This window comes from Molossus molossus, unplaced genomic scaffold, assembly GCF_014108415.1.
Source record: "Molossus molossus isolate mMolMol1 unplaced genomic scaffold, mMolMol1.p scaffold_m16_p_1, whole genome shotgun sequence".
Lineage (NCBI taxonomy): Eukaryota > Metazoa > Chordata > Mammalia > Chiroptera > Molossidae > Molossus > Molossus molossus.
In genome coordinates, this window is record NW_023425344.1 from 226,325,048 (window position 1) to 226,348,222 (window position 23,175).

Below are 23,175 nucleotides of genomic sequence, written 5' to 3' on the forward strand. Positions count from 1 at the left end.
TTTCCCTGAATAATTTAAGTCCCTCCACCAGCCTAAAAGAAATCTCAATGTGAGAAAATAATGTGACAAAACTATATAAAGATAAAGAGAAAAATCACTAATTATAACCTATTTTATTAATTCTACCATTGAAGCAGAATATGAAGATACTAATTTTGGGAGGGTATTCTTTTAACTGTCCTAATTAATACAATAGACTGTATATTCTTTTCCATACACAGATTTATAGAAACATGATCTTTTACCTTAACTGGGAAGCTACATTTTCCAGTACGAACCCCTTCTTCATCTGTCTGCCACTGATGTGGACGGCTGGCCTCTGGAATATAAACATCTTTCTTTCTCCTAAAACTTTGCCGTAGCTTGTTCATTTTAATTTTTACAACCTGCAGACAGAGTTAAAGAAATATAAAAAAGAAATTATTATCTTCTCACATATTTCAACTTTGGATTACAATACTAATACAAAACTAATGTCCCAAAGTAAAGATTTTGGTTTGGGCGGAAATGAGCAATTAGCACACTTCCTCTTAGAGTAACACTAATCTCAAACAAATCATTTCACGGTGTGGAGACAATTATAATACTAGTCTTGTAAAACAACAATAATCTCTTAGGACTTGAAGGGATGTTATTCTGAGAACTTTCAAGTACTTAAATTGTTAACTCACTGAGTATATCCCTACTGATCTACCTCTCAAATCCATTCTCACTCCTGAAAATGAAAATTTGTACATGTAGGCTAAATTACAGACTGTTAACAATTTCTGAAAACTGTCACTTGGTAGGAAAAAAATTCATTCTGAAACATTAAAATTTGGGGACCTTTTTGGCTTACTATTTGAAGACACTAAGCAAAGCAGGGACTACAATCACCTTTTATAAAAATTTGATTTAGAAAAAGAAAATTTCCTGTAAACATGCTTTAAAGAAAAAGATCTACTAGGATAAAATTATTCTAAAGAAGACATTTCTTGTAAGCAATATGACATCAGAATGTACTTTCATATCTATGATCATTACAGATACAAAAGTAATCCAAGTCTCATTACTAACTCTGTAAATTAAATAGTATTAAACTATAGTCAGTTTTTTATTTTGTTACTGAAAGAGGCACTTCTCTAATGCTTTCAAAGGGGCAGAAGAAATCACAAAACTACAGGGAAGGCAGACCCAACTGATAAGAAACAAGAGAACATTCAAGAACCAATGAATAAACATAATGAATAAGTGTCCCTTTACAAGGCAAATCTTAAAATCTAAAACCCATACCTCCAGTTTTTTGTTAAGGAGCACTGCTCATTCTTTTAAACACCTCAACCAGCCTAAAAGAGATCTTAACTTGAGAAAATGAGTGACAAAGCTACATAAAGGAAACATCCTCTCTGTCAGGCATGTTAAACAGCAAGGGATTGAATATTAATTCCCACATGACACCACTGAAAGACTTGAACATCAAAGTTTGCATTCTGAGGAAAATCATTTTGTATTTTAAAATGCATAATGCGACAGCAGAACTATTATCAAATTAGCTACTTTATACAGACAAGTCAATCTCACCACATATCTTCTCAAAAGGTAAAAATTCTGACAAACGGCAATTAAAAATCTCTGGATTTTCTAAAAATAAATTTATTATTTTTCAATTCAAAACTGACTTACAGAGCATATGAAATAGATATTAAATAATCAAAGAGCTGGACAAAAGGTAGTCCATTCCTCTTCCTTTAAGTAGATCGCTCATTCCTAAACTAAGCTAAATGAGAGTCTACCTTAACTTAAAAGAATTCCATAAGCTTCCTTGATTTATATACATCCTGTTATATACTCTTTCATATTACATTTTAAAAATATACACAAATACAAGAAAATGAAAAGTCCCTATATCACTTGCTCAAGTTGGCACTCTAACAATCTTTAGGCAAAAAGTCTGTATGGGTCCTTTCTTCTTAATTTCTTTCTCTTAGCAAAACACACTACCCTCCTACCCAGTTAGCCAAGCCAGACACCTGAGAGTCATCCCTGCATTCACCCTTTCTCTGACCAGCAAGTCCACTGATTTTACCTCCTTAGTCTATCTTTAATTCATTCCCCAATTACCACCACATTAGTTCTAGTAGCCTTAGACATTTTTGCCTAAATTATTGCAAAGCCTTTCTTTCATTTAATGGTCTCTTTGCCTCCAAGAGAGGTCCATTCCACTCTGTTCTCCTGACTACTGCCAGAGAGCTTTCTAAAACACAAATCTGACCACACAATTACTCTGCTTAAAATCCTTCAATTGCTTAACTTCACTTTCAAGATAAAGTCCAAATTCCTAAGCATGGCAAACACAGCCCTTTTCATCTGGTTTCACTCACCAATCTTTTCTCCAGTCCCCATTCACATGCTAAGCTCCAGCCATAATAAACTACAGTTCTCCAAACAAGGCAGGCCCTCTTTCAGATCTTCTGTATGTGTTCCTCCCTCTGCCTAGAAAGACCTTCCCCTATTTGCTGCTGGTTCAAATCTACTTTTCTTTCTTTCTTTCTTTCTTTCTTTCTTTCTTTCTTTCTTTCTTTCTTTCTTTCTTTCTTTCTTTTCTTTCTTTCCTTTTTTCTTTTCTTCTCTCTTCTTTATTGGTTTTTAGAGAGAGAGGAAGTGAGAGGGAGAGATAGAAACATCAATGAGAGAGAACACCGATTGGCCACCTCCTGCATGACCCCCACTGGGGATTTGGCCCACAACCTGGGCATATGCCCTGACCAGAAATCTAACCAGCAACCTCTTGGTGCGTGGGTCAATGTTCAACCACTAAGCCACACCAGCTGGGCAAATCTACTCATCTTTAAAGAGTCAGTTCAGGAGTCTTCAAGGAAGCTGGGATTTTTTTTCTGGTAAGCCCCTACCTGGCCTGGGTTAGGTCCTTCCATTTCACACGATTCCCATTAACAGCCACTGCTTACTTCTATTACTGTACTCATCAAAACTTATAGTAACTTTCTATTTTCTTAATGGTAGACCATATTTTGTTTAAATAGTACCTACACCTGCATCTTAACACAGTGCCTGTCATATATATGGCATACATAAATTTGAAGAAATTAAAAGATAAAATAGACTCCCATCATATTAGATGATACTTATAGGTAGGATAAATGTAGACCTATTAGACCAGAGAATCATCAGTGTTGGAAGACAATGCAGATCTAATAGTACAGCAACCTCCCACTGACAAAGAAACCACGTTGACAACTTCCCTTAAAGAAAGACATCCACCCTGGCTGGTTTGGCTCAGCGGTTAGAGCATAGGTCCTCGGACCAATGAGTTTCCGGTTCCTTTCCAGTCAAGGGCATGTACCTTGGTTCCAGTTTGTTCCTGGGCCTGGTTGGGGTAATGCAGGAGGCAGCCAGTCAATGTGTCTCTTTCACATCCATGTTTTTCTCCCCCCACCCCCAATCTGAAGATAAACAGAAAAATATCCTCAGGTGAGGATTTAAAAAAGAAAAGAATGACATCCAACCTGTACAGTGCCCCAATTATAATTTCCCAATCATATATATTTTTTTAATCCTCACCTGAAGACATTTTTTTTGCATTTATCTTCAGATAGAGCGAGTGGGGGGGGGAGAGAGAGAGAAAAACATCGATGTGAGAGAGACACATTGAGTGGTTGCCACTCACACAGGGACAAACTGCAACCAAGGTACTTGCCATTAGCAGGAACCAAACCCAGAACTCCCTGGTCTGCAGGCTGACGCTCTAACCGCTGAAGCAAGCCAGCCAGGGACCAATCATATCTTTAAGTATTGCTCTCTTACTCAAATTTCTTTATTTAAGTGCATTGATGTTGCCTCAAATACATTAATTTAGAGTTAAATCATCACCTCTTATGTCCCATCTCTTAAGTCCTCCCTCTCTGACCCAATCTGTTTGGGTCAGTAAGAATTGTTTGAGAACTCATTATGTGCTGGGCCCTACTATTAATGCTGGTGGGTACAGAAATCAATAAGATAACTTGCCTTTAGGTGGCTCCCCCCAATATAAAAGGTTGATTTCTGCGCAATATGTTGACTATAATATCAGCACTATACAGAGTATGCTCTGGAAGCACAGTCTAGGTTCAGGATACATTTACTATAGAGAATATTGTCTAAGTTTTTTTATTTTTATTTTTTTTATTTTGGTTATTCCTCACCCGAGGATATATATATTTTTTTAAGAGAATGGAAGGGAGGGGGAGAAAGAGAGAAAGAGAGAGAAACACTGATGTCAGAGACACATTGATTGGTTGCCTCCTGCATGTGCCCCGATTGGGCCCAGGGATAAAGCCTGCAATCCAGATATGTGCCCTTGACCGGGAATCAAACCCACAACCCTTTGGTGCAAAGACCAATGCTCTAACAATTGAGCCATACCAGCCAGGGCTGCCTGAATTAAGTTTTAAAAGAAGAACAAAAACTAGCCACATACAATAGGGAGTAGGAGGGAAAAGATACTTCAGGTAGAAGCACCGGCATCAACAAAAGCATAGATGCAGGAAATCAAACATAAGATAGCAATGCAAGAGGAGTGCAGAAATTAGGTTGAAGGAGTAGGTAAGGATCAGGTCTTGATTTTTATCCTGTAGACAACCAGAAGCCACTAAAAGTTTTAAAACGCATTAGTGACATGGTCAGAGTTGCAATATAGTTAGATTAATCTGGTGGCAGTATGGAAGGCTTTTAAAATAATCTAGGCAAGTTATGATGACAGGCTGAACTAGAGCAGTGGTGGTGAAAACTTTAGAAAAGAAGAGTAGCAGTGAGAACTGAGTCAAATTCCAGGATGATAAGAATGTAAACCAATCATCAGCTTCCCTGTTTGCTTCAGGAAATTCCTGCCGACTAATTTATCTGGACAAACAATGTGTGTGCATCAGGGCAAACAGCACTCCTAAAAGGACAACAGGTTGTCTCAGGTCCTTTTCTTGTTGTACCTACTAATTCTAAATACTGTGTCACAAACTGCCCATCCCAACCAGTTCTCCACCTTGAAGGACATGCTTTATACCATGTGAGTCCAGATTTTAAGACCCTAGAGAGAAATTCCCTTTCCTAATTTTCCCTACCTACCAGACTCTGTCAAAGTAGTACTCTCCCTTGCTGCAGTCAGTTTAATAAACTCAGCTTTGTTTGGTCAATAGGATTCTTTCTGGAGAAAGTCAATAGCAGGAATTGGAGACTGATTATGAAAGGTGAGGAAGGGGGAGAAATACAAATAATACTCTTAAGTTTTAGTCCTCAGCAAAATGGATAGATGAGTTCAGCAAACTGTTGAATTTGAGGGGCTTAATTATAGAGTTTCCAGTTGGAGATGTGTGTAAGTCTGAAAGAGGTCAGGGCCACCATAGGCAGTCATTATAGGTAAAACTTTTCTCGTGATGATCTCTTATTATTTCCCTAACAGGAGTTAGGTTACAGTAAATAGAATTAAGCCCAACACACTAAAAAATAAACAGAGGTGCAAACACCATATAATTGGCCAATATGTGCTGTACTAATATAACCATATCAGTGATTAAATTTTTGCAATGCTTACATTCTAGATCAGCGGTTCTCAACCTGTGGGTCACGACCCCTTTGGGAGGTCCAACAACCTTTTCACAGGGGTCGCCTAAGACCATCAGAAAACACATATTTCAGATGGTCTTAGGAACCAAACACCGCTCCTCTATCCATCTCCAGGCGGGTCCGCCCATATGCAGATACACCCACACACAACATGAGGAACTGTATTAAAGGGTTGCGGCACTAGGAAGGTTAAGAACCATTGTTCTAGATAGTAAACAGCTACAGTACTAAGCCCCTCTCCTAGAATCTGCTCCTTGACCTTACACAGTTGAACAACTAATACATTAACACCTGATTTAATAGAGTATGAAGGCCGGTGAATGTTTTTTATTTGTTTGTTTTTTATCCTCACCCAAGGACATTTTCTTCATTTTTTGTTCAGATAGAGTGGGAGGGAGAAAGAGGAACAGAGAGAGAGAGAAACATAGATGTGAAAGGGACACATCGAGTGGCTGCCACCCGCATGACCCAACCAGGGCCGGGGACAAACTCCAACCGAGGTACGTGCCCTTCGCGGCAACCAAACCCAGGTCTCTCTGGCCCACAGGCCGATGCTCTAACTGCTGAGCCAAATTGGTCAGGGGGGCCAGTGAATGTTTTGATTGGTCAATAATAGGCAAGTCAGATTCCTAAAGTCCCATCTCTCCTGGCACAGTTGTTGGCTCCCTCCCAGATCCCCAGAAGGTTGGCCTGCCTTCATGTGCTCTCACCCAGTCCCAGGTAGGTAGACAGAGGAACATACAATAGTACTCACCAACCCTCCATCCTGTCCACCATGGTCCTGCATGTCAGCCCCCATCACCAGATTTTCCCCGAGTAAGATTATGAATAGACTTATTAGGAAAGCGACACTAGCTCCAAAGTAGTCAAAAAGACCAACTAACTCTTCACCTGAATTAAAAAGCAAAACCCAACTATATGCCTCCTACAATAAACCCACTTTAAACATAAAGACACAAATAGGCTAAAATAAAAGGACAAGGAAAAAAATATATTAATAGTAGTCAATAGAAAGCTCGAGTGGCTATATATGCCCCTCTCCATAATTATCAGAATAAGTAGGCAAAAAATCAGCAAGGATGTAAACAGCAAGACTTGAACAGTATCAACCAACATGACTTGACTGACATTTACGCAACATTCTACTCAATAACAACAGAATACACATTATTCTCAAGTATATGTGGAACTTTTACCAACACAGACCATATTCTGGACCATATAACAAGTCTCAAATTTAAAAAGATTCAAGTCATACAAAGTATGATCGCTGGCCACAATGTAGTTAAATCACCAAATATTTGGAAGCTAAGTAATACATTTTAAAATAGTCCACGCAGACTTCCAGTCAAGATGGCGGCGCAGGTAAACGCGGTATCACGTCCTCCCACAACCACAGCAAAGTTACAACTAAACCACAGAACAACCATCATTCAAAACCTCCTGAAATCAAGCTGAATGGAAGTCCTACAACTACAGAATTAAAGCAGCAGCCACATCAAGACTGGTAGGAGGGCGGAGGTGGACGGACTGGTCCCACACCCCCATGTGGCGGATAAAAATCAGGAAGATACCTTGGCTGGGAAGGTCCTCCCTGAGGACTGAGGGGTCCCCCTCCCACACCAGGCACCCCCTCAGGGTTCCAGTGCCAGGAAGAGAAGTCCCCATAACTTCTGGCTGGAAAAACCAGCGGGAACTGAGGCTCAGGAAGGCTGAGGCAGCTGGAGCCCCAGGCAGCTCCTCTTAAAGGGCCCCGCACACGAACTCATCGGACTCACTCCCTCTAAGCTTGGAATGGAGGCAGCTCGAGGGGCGCCAGAGACATAAAGAGAAGAACTGAGCGGGTTGGCAGTGGAACAAGGGCTGGAGAGGGGGCTTTCTCCAGTACAAATGTGCTGTTGGAGGCCTTTGTTCCTTTGGTGAGCCCTTCCCTGGGGCGGCAGACAGTCACCATATCTGGGACTCCAGCAACCTGGCTCACACTGGTGGCCCCGCCCTGGTGACTCCCTGAGGCCCCGCCCCACCTAACTTTCAGGCACACCCAAGCTGTTGCCAGTTGCTTAACCATAGGATTGGCCTGTCTTGGATCCTGCTTCAGGTTTTCTTAAATTCTTTCAAACAAACAGCATCTGGTCTCAGATAGCCCCATACTTCTCGTTAAGTAATACATAGAAACAAACACAGGGAGGCAGCCAAAATGAGGAGACAAAGAAACAGTTCCCAAATGAAAGAACAGAACAAAACCCCAGGAAAAGAACTAAGCGAAATGGAGTTAAGCAAACTAACAGATGCTGAGTTCAAAATACTGCTTATAAAGATGCTCAATGGACTTAGTGAGAACCTCAATGAACTTAGTGAGGGCCTCAAGAGCATAAAAAAAGACCAGACAGAAATGAAGGATGCACTGACTGAAATAAAGAATAATTTACACAGATTCAATAGTAGAGTAGGTAAAGCCACAAAGCAAACCATTGCTTTGGAATATAAGGAAGCAAAAAACGCCCAATCAGAACAGCAAAAAGAAAAAAGAATCCAAAAAAATGAGGAGAGTGTAAGGAGCCTCTGGGACAACTTCAAGCGTGCCAACATTTGCATCTTGGGGGTGCCAGAAGGAGAAGAGAGAGGACAAAAAATCGAAAACCTATTTGAAACAATAATGGCAGAAAACTTCCCTAACGTGGTGAAGGAAACAGACATACAAATCCTGGAAGCACAGAGAGTCCCAAACAAGATGAACCCCAAGAGGCCCACACCAAGACACATCATCATCAAAATGCAAAAGGTTCAAGACAAAGAGAGAATCTTAAAAGCAGCAAGAGAAAGGCAGCTAGTTACCTACAAGGGAGTTCCCATTAGATTGTCAGCTGATTTCTCAAAATAAACTTTGGAAGTCAGAAGGGAGTGGCAAGAAATATTCAGAGTGATGAAAAGCAAGAACCTACAACCAAGATTACTCTATCCTGCAAAGCTGGCATTTAGAATCGATGGCCATATAAAGAGTTTCCCAGACAAGGAAAAGCTAAAGAAGTTCATCACCACCAAACCATTATTATATGAAATGTTGAAAGGTCTTCTTGAAGAAAAAGATAAAAAATATGAACAAACAAAATGGCAATGACTACATAGCTATCAACAATTGAATCTACAAACAAAATAAACAAGCAGAACAGAAACATTCTCATAGATATAGAGAACATTTTGTTGGCTGCCAGATGGGAGGGGGGATGAAGGAATGGGTGAAAAAGGTGAAGGGATTAAGAAGTACAAATTGGTTGCTAGACTGACAAACCTGAAAGGGAAGGGTGTTGGGGTTGGTGGTGGGAAGAAATAAACCAAAGAACTTATATGCATAACCAATGGACACAGACAACAGTGTGGGAAAAGGCAGGAGGGGGGTGGGAATGTGGAGCAGGGGGTCAATGGGGGAAAAATGAGGAACATCTGTAATACATTCAATAATAAAAATTCAAAATAAATAAATAAAAAATAAATAAAATAAAACAGTCCACGCATAAAAATAGAAAACAAAAGGGAACTTAGAAGGTATTTTGAACTGGATAAAAACACAATATATCAAAATTTGTGAAATACCACAAAAGCAGTATTTAGAAATTTATAGCAACTGGGGGTAATCGTGCCCATCAGAGGACATTTGGCAATATCTAGAAACATTTTAGGTTGTCACTGAAAGGGACGCTAGTGGAATCTAGTGTGTAGTGGCCAGGGATACTAGTAAATGTCTTATAATGCATAGGACATCCCTCCCTCACAACAAAAAAGTATCCAGCTCAAAATGTCAATAGTGCCACTATTAAGAAATCCTGTACTAAATGCCTATACATAAAGAAAGATCTTCTGCCCTGGCAAGTTTGGCTCAGCGGTTAGACCATCGGCCCGTGGACCAAAGAGTCTTGGGTACAAATATGATCAGGGACACGTGGCCTCGGTTTCGGTTTGGTTCCCGGCCCTGGTTGGGGTTGTGGGAAGCAACCAATTGATGTGTCTCTCTCACACTGATGTTTCTGTGTATGTGTGCTCTCCCTTCCCCAACTCTATCTGAAGATAAATGGAAAAATATCCTCAGGTGAGGATTAAACTAGGGTGAGAATTGAAAAAAATAAAAAGGTCTTTCTTAATTCAATGACTTCAGCTTCCACCTACTGAAACTAAAGGGACAAAGTAAGAAAAAAATAAAAAGGAAATAGTAGAGATCAGAGCAGAAAACAAGAACACAGAGAAAAGGAAACAAAAAGCTGGCTCTTTGAGAAAATAAATAAAACTGATAAACCTGTAGCCAGACTAATTAGTAAACAAAAAAAAGATGCCTGGCTGGTGTGGCCCAGCGGTTGAGTGTTGACCAGTGCACCAAGAGTGAGTCACTGGTTTGATTTCTGGTCAGGACACATGCCCACCTTGCAGGCTTGATCTCCAGTAGGAGGCAGCCAATGTTTCTCTCTCATTGATGTTTCTTTCTCTCCCCGCCTTACTCTCTCTCTAAAAATCAATAAAAATACATTTTTAAAAAGGAAGAGGAAGATAAATTACCAATATCAAGAATTAGGCGGCAGACATTAGAAAGGATATGGGAATACTATGAACAAGTTTAAAATTCAACAACTAAAATAAATGGAAAAATTCCTTGCAAGTCTCAAATTAACACAGTGCTTATTCAAGAAGAAATAGATAACCTGAACAGTCCTATATCTATTAATGAAATTGAATTTATAGTTTAAAATATCCACAAAGACAACTCCCAGGCTAAATAAATTCACTGGTGAATTCTACCAAACATTTAAGGAAGAAATCATACCAACTCTACATGAATCTTCCCAAAAAATTGAGGAGGAAGAAATATTTCTCAAATCATTCTATCAAGCTAGCATTACTCTGATATCAAAAACCAAAAACAGACATTATAAAAAATAAAGTAAACTACATACCAATATCTCTCATGATCATACATGCAACAATTTTAAACAGAATTTTAGCAAATCAAACCAAACAATACATAAAAAGAATAATACATCATGACCACATGGAGTTTTTCTAAGAAATGCAGCTAGTTAACATTAAAAAATCAGTTAAGCCCTGGCCGGTTTGGCTCAGTGGTTAGAGCGTTGACCTGCAGACTGTAGAGTCCCGGGTTTGGTTCTGGCTAAGGGCACGTACCTCAGTTGCAGTTTGTCCCGGGGCCCTGGTTGGGTTGTGCAGGAGGCGACCACTAGGTGTGTCCCTTTCACTTCGATGTTTCTCTCTCTCCCTCCCTCCCACTCTATCCGAACAAAAAATGAAGGAATGTCCTCGGATAAGGATAAAAAAAAAAAGAATATCTCTGGTCCTGTTCAGGTGGTTTAGTTGGTTGGAGCATCATCCTATACATCAAAAAGGCTGTGGGTTTGATTCCCAGTCAGGTAACATATCTAAGTTGTGGGTGATCTCCCAGTTGGGGCACATACAGAAGGTATCCAATCGATGTTTCTCTCTCTCTTCCTTCCTCTCTCTCTAAAATCAGTAGAAACATATCCTCAGGCGAGGATTTAAAAAATATCTCTGGCATTCAGCCATTACTATCTATTCTTAATTGCCCTGGTAGAAAAATCATTTCATCCATCTTCTGCAACAACCCCGGACTTCAAGCCCTCTTTCCTCTAATCTTCCTACATAGTTAGGCCAGATGAATATTCCTAAAATGCACCCTCAATTGCGTTAAAAAAAAAAAACAAAAACTGCTGAAGATCCTAAAGTTTAATTTGTAATTCTGGAATTCAGGAGCCTCTATAACTTGAACCTCTTTCCAGCCTCCTCTCCCAATACTTCCCCACATAATCCTATGAAAATCAGACCTTTCAAATATGCTATGGCTTTTCCACTTTTCTTTCTTTACAGTGTTATTTTCTACTTGTAATATTTTATGTTCCTCCTCTTTCAATTAAAATACCATATCTTGATATGACAATGAAGCTGATTTAAAGTAATTTTTATCACAGAAGTAATAGATGTTACTTGTAAAGAACTGGAAAACCAGAAAAGTCCAAACAACCTGTAATCCCACTAAACAGAAATCACCTCCCCAAATTAACATTTTGCGGCCTTTTCTGTGTTTTTTTCCTACGCATATATGCTTTATCTTTTTCTTTTTATAACAAAGTGATCATATAATATCTTTTTCTCAGCAAGGCAAATTTGAAAACCTTTCTATTCCTTTCAGAGCAGCATGCTTCTAATAATTCAGAGAAATAAGATTTTTATGCTATTGTTATAATCAAAACTTCATATTTAAAAGTGAAGAAAAAAGGTTTACATTTCTTTGAAGGCAAGGTTTATATTTTACTTAGCACCCAGTATAGACATTTGTTTACATGAATTTATTTTATTTTATTTTTTTATCCTCACCTGAGGACATTTTTGCATTTATCTTCAGTTAGAGCGTGTGGGAGAAAGGGAGGAAGAGAGAGAGAAAAACATCGATGTGACAGAGACACAGTGACTGGCTGCCACCCACACAACCCAACTGGGGCCAGGAAAAAACTTCAACTGAGGCACGTGCCCTTAGCGGAAACCGAACCCAGGTCTTGCTGGTGCGTGGGCTGACACTCTAACTGCTGAGCCAAACCAGCCAGGGCATGATGAAATTTTTAATTACATATAAAAGACCTCAAATCTTTTAATTAAAGTTGTTCAACAAGTAATTTTTTACTGCCTACCATGCTTTGCAGCAGTAAACAATACAGAACAAAACCTATGCCACTACGAAGGAGACAGACAGAAAATAAGTAGGCAAATTATTTATAGTGGTATGCTGCATGACAAAATCCAATTGTTACATTTTCAACAATTTTGCAAACTGGGTGTTAATAAAGGTCTTTATTAAACCCTAAATTATATAAACTTATAAGTTATTCTAAAACTATAGTAAAAATTACTAAAACATCACTTTCTAATTATTTTACATTTTACTATAATCTATGCTTCTAGGGCTATTTATAATTTTTGTATTTGTATGGTAGAATTACTATATAATGCTGAGCTAGTGTACATCTCTTCTCAAAGTCATGTTCAGTGACTTTATATTGGTAGTTTGAAATTGGTCATGATGGAAGTATTTATTCTACGGAATTTAGCAAAACTACTAATCACTGCTTGATTTATTGTTTTGTGATTATCTAACTCTAAGAACTGTTGCAGCAAATCTTTTTTGTTTTTTTTTTAATCCTCACCCGAGGACATTTTTCCATTTTTTATTCAGATAGAGTGGAAGGGAGAGAGAGGAAGAGAGAAAGAGAGAAACATCGATGTGAAAGGGACACATCGAGTGGCCGCCACCCACACGACCCAACCAGGGCCGGGGACAAACTGCAGCCAAGGTACATGCCCTTAGCGGGAACCGAACTCGGGTCTCTGTGGACCGCAGGCTGACGCTCTAACCGCTGAGCCAAACCGGCCAGGGCAGCAAATGTTAATAATGCAGATTAAACTTAAAAAGTGTGTGGCATCAATAACCATTACATTATGAATAGCACGAAAAATCTGAGGCTATATTCTTCCACTATTTGAAAACTATTATCCAATTCAGCTAAGAAGTCTCTTGGGTCACTGAGAAATGAGTGAAATTCTGACACACTTCTTAGTTATTTTACTGTCATCTTATTCACTAATCAAACAAAAATATTAACCATCATTCATGTTGGAACTATACTCAGTGAACTAGATGTGAAATACTTACCAGCATACCACCAACTACATCTTAGAAGATAGTAAATGTTATGCAGAAAAAGATGAACAGGGTTAAGAGGGGGATTAGAAGTGCATGAGGCAAGGATAAAATTTTAAATTCAAATAACATTTGAGCAAAGAATTGAAGGAGGTAGAAAAAGTGAGTCATGCAAGTAGGATGAGAATTCCAAAAAAAATGCAAAGCTCTTGAGGGAGTAGCTTGCCTAGTATCTGACAAACAGAAAAGAGGGCAGTGTATCCAGTGCAAAATAAAGACAAGAAAGTAGAAGAGATGAAAGCAGACAGGTTACACAGGGCAGTAATATAGAGCCTCATAGGCCAAACGCTTTAATTTTTTTCTCTGCGAGAAAGGGAGAGCCACTAGGGGATTCTGAAGGAAAAATGTTTTATGTTTGGCTGCTAGGTTCAGAAAGGATTGAAGGGACAAGAATGGAGGCAGGGGGACAACTATCATAATCCAGCAAATGATGGTGAACTGGATCCAGATGATTAATGTTAAAAGTGGTCCTGGATCTTATTTGCATATCAGCTCTAGAAAATTCATTATTCATTGAGACAATATCTGCTAAAATCAGACAATTTAAATGGGAGGAAGGTATATTGGATTCCACTATTAATGCTGAAATTAAAGACAGTTTTCTAAAACAAAGTAATAGTTCAACTGTTTCAAAATATGAAGTTTTATTTACAAAAATCAATCAAAAGATCAGCTCAATTGTCATATTTTCCATGGTAATTAACCTTATGCTTGACAAGATAAACAGATCTCAAACACTGCCTCAGTGTATGAGTGTATGAAGGATTACATGTATAAACAGTAATTCGCTCTACCCAGGAAAGAACAGAAAGAACAAGAAGAAACAATAAACATTAGCCATCCATTATGTGAATAGTACTATACTAAGAGTTTCATGGGCAGGTTTACAGACTGTTAAGAAAAAACTGTCCTGCCCTGGCCAGTTTGGCTCAGCAGTTAGAGCGTCGGCCTGCGCTCCAGAGAGACCCGGGTTCGGTTCCCACTAGGGGCACGTACTTCGGTTGCAGTTTGTCCCCGGCCCTGGTTGGTCGTGCGGGTGGCAGCCACTCGATGTGTCCCTTTCACGTAGATGTTTCTCTCTCTCTCTCTCTTTCCCTCTCCCCCACTCTATCTGTACAAAAAATGGAAAAATGTCCTCAGGTGAGGATTAAAAAAAAAAAAAGAAAAAACTGTCCCTAACCACAGGAAGTCCACATTAAAGTGAAGAGACAAACTAACTGCAGGATCAGTTCCTAAATGTTCCCTATAAAACATCATATACAAAGAATGGCAGAATAAAACTCCAAATAAAGCAAAAGTTTCTAAATGAATTCTCTGTTAAAAAAGAATTTAACTGATAAGCAAAGCTTCATCCAACTTGTTATACTCACCAACTAAGATGGTTAAATTCCTAAAAGAATCTTCTATCGCCAGTTCAATCATGTAAGGTATACCACTATCATGCCTTTAAACAAACAAAAATTCCCTAACAGAGAATAAGGAACAATAATTATGTTTTAAATGGTAAGCTACAAACAGAAATGATCTTATCTATTGGGAAAATATAGTAAAAAAACTTGATGGCACAAAAAGTATAATGGGGGGGTACAATTTCTAACTATGGCTTATCAACATTGCATATATAGTCAGCTTTACAATTCTAAAGTTGGATTATTTTAATATTTAAAAAAGCTTTAATAAGAACTATTGCTCAGTATCTCTATCATGCTACAAGACTTTTTCTATAGTGGTTATTTTCATTGGAGTGAATTACTCAGAAAGACTGTAAAAGTCTCACTTTTTAAAAAGTATGGTTTAAGGATTCTAGGAACTATATTTTTATAGACCCCAAACAAGAAACAAGAATTTCCCCTAATTTGTAAATTGTGAAAATAAAAGATAAGCCACAAATTCAGAGAATATATGCCACATATATGAACTTATTAGTGTCTTAATATTTAAGGAATTTCTAAAAATCAATAAAGAAATTAAATTTTCGTTTCAAACAGAGTATCAAGAGAAAATGGGCAAAGTATACAACAAGCATTTTACAAAGGAACAGAAATGGCCAATAAACACATGAAATAAATGCTCAACCTCATAAATAATCAGGAAAATGCATATCAAAACACTATAATTTCACATCTATCAGTTTAGCAAACATCTAGGACTCAGACAATAAGATACAAAGCAACTAGCACTCTCTTACCCTTAGGAGTGTAAGCTGGGGCAGCCATTTTGAAAAGTAAGTTGGGCATCTAGGAAAGTTGAAAAGTTGAAGATGCACACACCCTTTACAACAGCAGTTCCTTTTCTAGGTATATATCCTAGAGAAACTCTTACACTTGTGTACTACAAGGTAAGTAAGATGTCTGTGTAACACTTTATTGTTTGTAACAATAAAAGAACACTTAGAATATAATTATCCATTTACAGAAGAAATACAGAATATTCACATTAAAATACCTCATAGAAGTAAAAATGATAATTCAATAACAATAAATTTAAAAACCTCAATTAAAAAATTAGTCAAGCCCTGGCCGGTTTGGCTTAGCAGTTAGAGTGTCGGCCTGCAGTCCAGAGAGACCCTGGTTCGGCTCCTGCTAAGGTCATGTACCTCGGTTGCAGTTTGTCCCTGGCCCTGGTTTGTCGTGTGGGTGGCAGCCACTCGATGTGTCCCTTTCACATTGATGTTTCTCTCTCTCTCTTCCTCTCTCTCCCTCCCACTCTATCTGAACAAAAAATGGAAAAATGTCCTTGGGTGAAGATAAATAAATAAATGTACCAATAAAAAAAAAAAAAAATTAGTCAAGTCCTGGCTGGTTTGGCTCAGCAGTTAGAGCGTCGGCCTAAGGACCAGAGAGTCCCGGGTTCAGTTTCTGCTAAGGGCACGTACCTCGGTTGCGGTTAGTCCCCGGGGCCTAGTTGGGGTTGTGTGGTTGGCAACCAGTTGATGTGTCTCTCTCACATCGATGTTTCTCTCTCTCTCTTCCCCCCTCTCTCCCTCCCGCTCTAACTGAAGATAAATCCAAAAATGTCTTCGGATGAGGATTAAAAAAAAAGTTAAGAGAGCCCAGCCAGTGGTTAAGTGTTGTCCCATGCACTAGGACGTCGCTGGTTCGATTCTTGTCAGGACACATGCCCACGCTGTGGGCTCAATCCACTGTAGGCAGTGTGCAGGAGGTGGCCAATCGATGTTCCTCTCTTACCAATGTTTCTATCTCTCTCCCCCTCTGAAATCAATAAAAACATATTTTAAAATTAAAAAAATAAACAAGAAAAAAAGTAAAATAAGTGATCTACAGCTATAACTGTCAACATGGATGAAACTCACAGTCATAATGTTGAGAGAGGAGGAAAGCAAATTGCTTATATTATTATTTCTTCATATAATAAATACTAACAACAACAAACACAGAATACTGCCTGTGTACCAGGCAATGTGCACTTTGCATATCACAACAGCCCTATCAAGTAGCTTCTATTTTTAAACCCTATTTCATAGATGAAGAAAAAGGCACTGAGAAGTTTATTTGGCTAAATCATATGCTTGGTAAGTGGCAGAACCGCCTGGCGCCATAGTCTGTGACATCACAATGTCTCACAAAAATATGCAAAACTAAACAAGATAATATTTAGGCATATGTATATAATTAGCAACACTACAAAGAGAAACGACAATAAGAAACATAGTTAAGGGCACTGTTACTTCTGAGGGAAAAGAAATGGGGACATAATCAGGAAAGGTTCACATGGGAACTTCGAAAGTTTTAATAATGTTCTAATTGTTAAGCTGGGTAATAAATATACCAGTTTTCATTTTATTATGCTCTATAATCTACATATGTTACATATATTCTTTTGTGTATAACAATTATTTTATAATTTTAATTAGGCGGAAAGCAAGTCACCTAAAATTGTTTCTGAAACTGAGACTAGAGATGGGGAATGTACAAATATAAATATATACACACGTATAATTATGAGACATCTAACAAAGGGTAAGAAAAGTAAGTCACATTAGCTATAAAATTTAAGACTTGCTTTTACTAACAAAATAAAGTTACTGAAATTTATTCTGTCCAGCCAAATCTGGAATGAACCGGAGGTTTCTGAAGGACCATTAGAGAGCTACAACTTTCAGGGAAATGAAAATTTTTCTTTCTAGAGTTTTTTTCCATCCTAAATTATGTTTGTTTGCTTTTCTTTGTTCTATAGTCACAACTACACCTCTAACTTTCATAGATAAATTATAAGAAAAACTGGATAAGACAGAAATATGCTTTAGAAAATTCACTATGAGGAAAATAACTACATACTTGATATACTTAGTAGATATAGAAGACACAACAGAAAACTTGACCCTGACACTTAAGATTGTTTCCCTATTAGGTATCACCTCACACCTGCCAGAATGGCTGCCATCAACAAATCATCAAACAACAAGTGCTGGTGAGGGTGTGGAGAAAAGGGGACTCTAGTACACTGCTGGTGGGAATGCAGACTGGTGCAGCCACTGTGGAAAACAATATGGTGTTTCCTCAAAATATTAAAAATTGATCAGCCATTTTGACCCAGTGATCCCACTTCTAGAAATATATCCTAAGAAGCCTGAAACACCAATCAGAAAGAATATATGCACCCCTATGTTCACAGCAGCACAATTTACAATTGCTAAGATCTGGAAACAGCCCAAGTGTCCAACAATAGATGAGTGAATAAAAAAGCTGTGGTACATGTACAAAATGGAACACTATGCAGCTGTAAGAAAGAAAGATCTCTTATCCTTTGAGATGACATGGAGGGACCTGGAGAGTATTATGTTAAGCAAAATAAGCCAATTAGAGAAAGACAAATACCACATGATCTCAATTATTTGTGGAATATAATGAACAAAACAAGCTGATGAACAAAATAGACCCAGAGACATAGAAAGGAGTACAGTTCAGACTGACAAACTTCAGAGGAGGGGGGCAGAGGAGAGAGATGAGATAAACCAAATAACTTATATGCATGTATGCATAACCTGTGGACATAGATAACAATGCATTGGGGGGGGGGGGATAGGGAGGTGAGTGTCTGGGGTGGGGGGGGGGACATCTATAACAAAAATAAATTTAAAAAAAAGATTGTTTCCCTATAAGGAAAAAAAAGTTAGCCAAAATGGTAAAATTACTCTAATTTTTACAACAGTATTAGTTGGTTCCAAATGTAAGAATATATAAACTAAAATATAAAACCAAGGGTACCATTTAAAATAGATGAAAACAACAACTAAATTCACAAATTTCCTTAGATTAGCTAAACTTTTATGTTAGGAGATTCTGCTTCTCACAGGGTTAAGTTCCAAAGATAGCACTAAAAGCAAAAATCACATAAATTCAAAATTATATTGGGAATACCTTAAACCATCCATAAAGTAGAGTACTATACTATCTTGCAATAAATCCAGCACAGTAAGAGATTTCTCCTGCTATGGAATAGTTTGTTGTTTCCAAAGAACACAGTCGAAGCAGCAGGCTCATGTTCAGGACCTATGCTGTGAGAAAAAGACCTGTCTAGCACTAGAACTCCACGGCATGCTCACGCTATGGGAGGCACAAAAACAATGTATGGCAGAAACTCAATAAGCAAAACAGCAAGAGATTTAAATTTAAATTTAATTAAATTGTTTTTAACTGTGACTTTTATTTTACTTTTCTCTGAACAAACATGGTTGAATGTGAATATATACAATTCCACTGTCTTCTTCATCACACCTCTATCCCAGAATTCTACACAGAAAGTTACATGAAAAAGAATGTATCGACTATCCAACTGCTTTAAAAAAAAAAAAAATTTGTTCGCTCATAAAAACACATTAAATCATTACATTAAATTAGAACATTTTACTACAAGCATAAAATATTTCATTTTTGAATTTTCTTTCTTTGATTTTTACTATTTCTTATGATGTGGAACTTGATTTCAAGATTTATAGTGAAGAAAAAAACCTTTTTATTTGATTAAGTTACGTAAGTGAAAACAATGTAAGGAATCTAGACTCTCAGCACGGCCAAAGGATTTAGAGGTAGGTCATCTATTCAATCCTACTTAACAATGAATCCTAAGAATTCTGGATAATTTGCCTAACTGACATAATTTGCCTAACAGGAAACAATTTATAACTTATTAAGTTGTACCACTGGCTCAGTTGTTCCACTTAGGCACAGAGCCAAATGAAGAAAGTATAGCTTCATCAACAACAGTGAAATAAATATAGTATGTCCGATATTTAACTTTCAGGACCAATAAAATTCATTTTTAAAGTCACAGTTTTGTGACAAACTTTAATTTACAAACAGATTCATGGAAAGGTACAGAGAACAAAGGGTTGGTGTTGTTTTTTTAGACCTACTTTTCAAAGAAAATATTCATTCAGCTCCTGTATAAACCCTGTCAGTAAATTTAAAATTTGTTTATATTTCAGTTCAATTTTTTTTTAATTAATAGGCTACATATGGTTAGGCTGTACTGAATAGTGTATTACCTTATTTCTAAAAACAGTGCCACCTATGGCATTTTTTAATAAAAAAATTTTAACAGCGTATTCTGATTTTTCAGTAGTTAAAACTAAAACATCTGCTTCACCAACTATCAGACAAAAGATTTAAAATCAACAATAAATTAAGTATGAGATATCTGCGAAGAGAACACTGTCACAATTTGAATGCTGAAGCTCTCCAGCCACATACTCCTCAGCCCTGATTACCATTTAGACCACGTGTTCTCAACCAGGGCATCATGTACCCTATAGGCTCTTCAGATTCAGCAATGCCCTAAGATTATGTAAAAATCTGAATATACATGTGTCTGTCATTTTCTAGGGCCAGGATCCAACTTTTATTAGAATCTCAAAGGATACCATAACTATCAAAAAATCTAAAAACTGCCCTGGCCAGTTTGGCTCAGTGGTTAGAGAATTGGCCTGCGGTGGTCCAGAGAGACCCGGGTTCGGTTCCCGCTAAGGGCATATACTTTGGTAGCAGTTTGTCACCGGCCCTGGTTGGGTTGTGCGGGTAGCAGCCACTCGATATGTCCCTTTCACGTCGATGTTTCTCTCTCTCTCTGTCTCCGTCCAACTCTATCTGAACAAAAAATGAAAAAATGTCGTCAGGTGAGGATAAAAAAAAAATCTAAAAACCACTGATTTAAACAGTAGTCTGTGATCTGTATCTATTATCTGACTTTAATTTTAGGTTTCTGCGTTACTAATTTTCATCTTCCCACTCATCTTCTCCACAAAATTCTTTCTCTTGTTTTGATATATGGCTTCTTTATTTACTCCTTAAAGCTAATAATAGAAAACCAGAGCTTCATAAAATGAGGAAAGACCCTGTCCACTTAAAACTGTCATCAAAGGTGGTTTCAAAAGCTAAACCTGTATATTTTTAAGAAATATTTTCTTTATTTTAATTTTTTTATTATTTTTTTATCCTCACCCGAGGACATTTTTCCATTTTTTGTTCAGACAGAGTGGGAGGGAGACAGAGAGAGAGAGAAACATCGACGTGAAAGAGAAACATCGACGTGAAAGGGACACATCGAGTGGCTGCTACCCGCACAACCCAACCAGGGCAGGTGACAAACTGCAACCGAGGATATGCCATTAGAGGGAACCAAACCCGGGTCTCTCTGGACCATAGGTCAACATTCTAACCGCTGAGCCAAACCAGCCAGGGCAAGAAACATTTTCTTAAAAAGCTATCTCTTCTGACTTCAGGTCAAGATGGTGGGTAGGTAACCGCGTTATCACGTCCTCCCACAACCACAGCAAAGTTACAAATAAACTACAGAACAACCAGCATTCAAAACCGCCTGAAATCCAGCTGAATGGAAGTCCAACAACTACGGTAATAAAGCAGCAGCCACATCCAAACTGGTAGGAGGGGCGGAGGCGCAACAGGCTGGTCCCACAGACACACGTGTGGCGGATAAAAATCAGGAGGACACCTCGGCTGGGAAGGTCCTTCCTGAGGACTGAGGGGTCCCCGTCCTACACCAGACGCCCCGCTCAGGATTCCAGTGCCAGGAAGAGAAGTCCCTATAACTTCTAGCTGGAAAAACCAGCAGGAACTGAGGCTCACAAAAGCTGACGCGGCTGGAGCCCCAGGCAGCTCCTCTTAAAGGTCCCACGCATGGACTTACTCGGACTCTCTCCCTCTAAGCTTGGAGGGGAGGCAGCTCGAGGGGCACCAGAGACATACAGGGAAGAAATGAGCTGTTTGGCACTGGAGCGAGGGCTGGAGAGGGGGCTTTCTCTCGGACAGGCATGCTGTCAGAGGCCTCTGTTCCTTTGGTGAGCCCTTCCCTGGGGCGGCAGACAGTCACCATATCTGGGACTCCAGCAACCTGGCTCACACTGGTGGCCCCGCCCTGGAGATTCCCTGAGGCCCCGCCCCACCCAACATTCAGGCCCACCCAAGCTGTTGCCAGTTGCTTAATCATAGGATTGGCCTGTCTTGGTTCCTGCTTCAGGTGTTCCTAAATTCTTTCAAACAAGCAGCATCGGGTCTCAGATAGCCCCATACCTCTGGTTAAGTGATACACAGAAACAAACACAGGGAGGCAGCCAAAATGAGAAAAAGAGACAGGTCCCAAATGAAAGAACAGAACAAAACCCCAGGAAAAGAACTAAGCGAAATGGAGTTAAGCAACCTAACAGATACTGAGTTCAAAATACTGCTTATAAGGATGCTCAGTGAACTTAGTGAGGGCCTCAAGAGCATCAAAAAGGACCAGTCAGAAATGATGGATGCACAGTCAGAAATGAAGGAGGCATTAACTGAAATAAAGAATAATTTACACAGATTCAATACTAGAGTACGTAAATCCAAGAAGCAAACCATTGATTTGGAATATAAGGAAGCAAAAAACGCCCAATCAGAACAGCAAAAAGAAAAAAGAATCCAAAAAAAATTAGGAGAGTGTAAGGAGCCTCTGGGACAACTTCAAGTGTGCCAACATTCGCATCTTGGGGGTAACAGAAGGAGAAGAGCGAGAACAAGAAATTGAAAAACTGTTTGAAACAATAATGGCAGAAAACTTCCCTAACGTGGTGAAGGAAACAGACATACAAGTCCAGGAAGCACAGAGTCCCAATCAAGATAAACCCCAAGAGGCCCACACCAAGACACATCAACATCAAAATGCAAAAGGTTCAAGACAAAGAGTGAATCTTAAAAGCAGCAAGAGAAAAGCAGTTAGTTACCTACAAGGGAGTTCCCATAAGGCTGTCAGCTGATTTCTCAAAAGAAACTTTGCAGGCCAGAAGGGAGTGGCAAGAAATATTCAGAGTGATGAAAAGCAAGAACCTACAACCAAGATTACTCTATCCTGCAAAGCTGTCATTTAGAATCGATGGCCATATAAAGACTTTCCCAGACAAGAAAAAGTTAAAGGAGTTCATCACCACCAAACCGTTATTATATGAAATGATGAAGGGTCTTTTTGAAGAAAAAGATAAAATATATGAACAAAAAAAATGGCAATGAATACATATCTATCGACAATGGAATCTACAAACAAAATGAACAGGCAGAACAGAAACATTCTCATAGATACAGAGAACATTTCGCTGGTTGCCAGATGGAAGAGGGGTTGGGAGAATGGGTGAAAAAGGTGAGGGGATTAAGAAGTACAAATGCATTGCTAGACTGACAAACCTCAAAGGGAAGGGGGTTGGGAGTGGGGTCTGAAGAAATAAACCAAAGAACTTATATGCATAACCAAAATGGACACAGACAATAGTGTGGGAAAAGGCGGGAGGGGGGCGGGAGTGGGGAGGAGGGGGT

At 38.7% G+C, this 23,175-nt stretch overlaps 1 protein-coding gene across 4 annotated transcripts in view; it reads right to left on the reverse strand.

The window, feature by feature from the left end:
• NUMB (NUMB endocytic adaptor protein) overlaps window positions 1-23,175 on the reverse strand; it is a 162,309-nt gene that overhangs the window by 61,389 nt on the left and 77,745 nt on the right. For all 4 annotated transcript variants that reach the window (XM_036261543.1, XM_036261525.1, XM_036261517.1 and 1 more), the window contains one exon: window positions 246-386. In XM_036261543.1, the coding sequence (XP_036117436.1) occupies window positions 246-371 (126 nt within the window). In that variant the 5' untranslated portion in view covers window positions 372-386. The remainder of the gene's footprint in view (window positions 1-245; window positions 387-23,175) is intronic.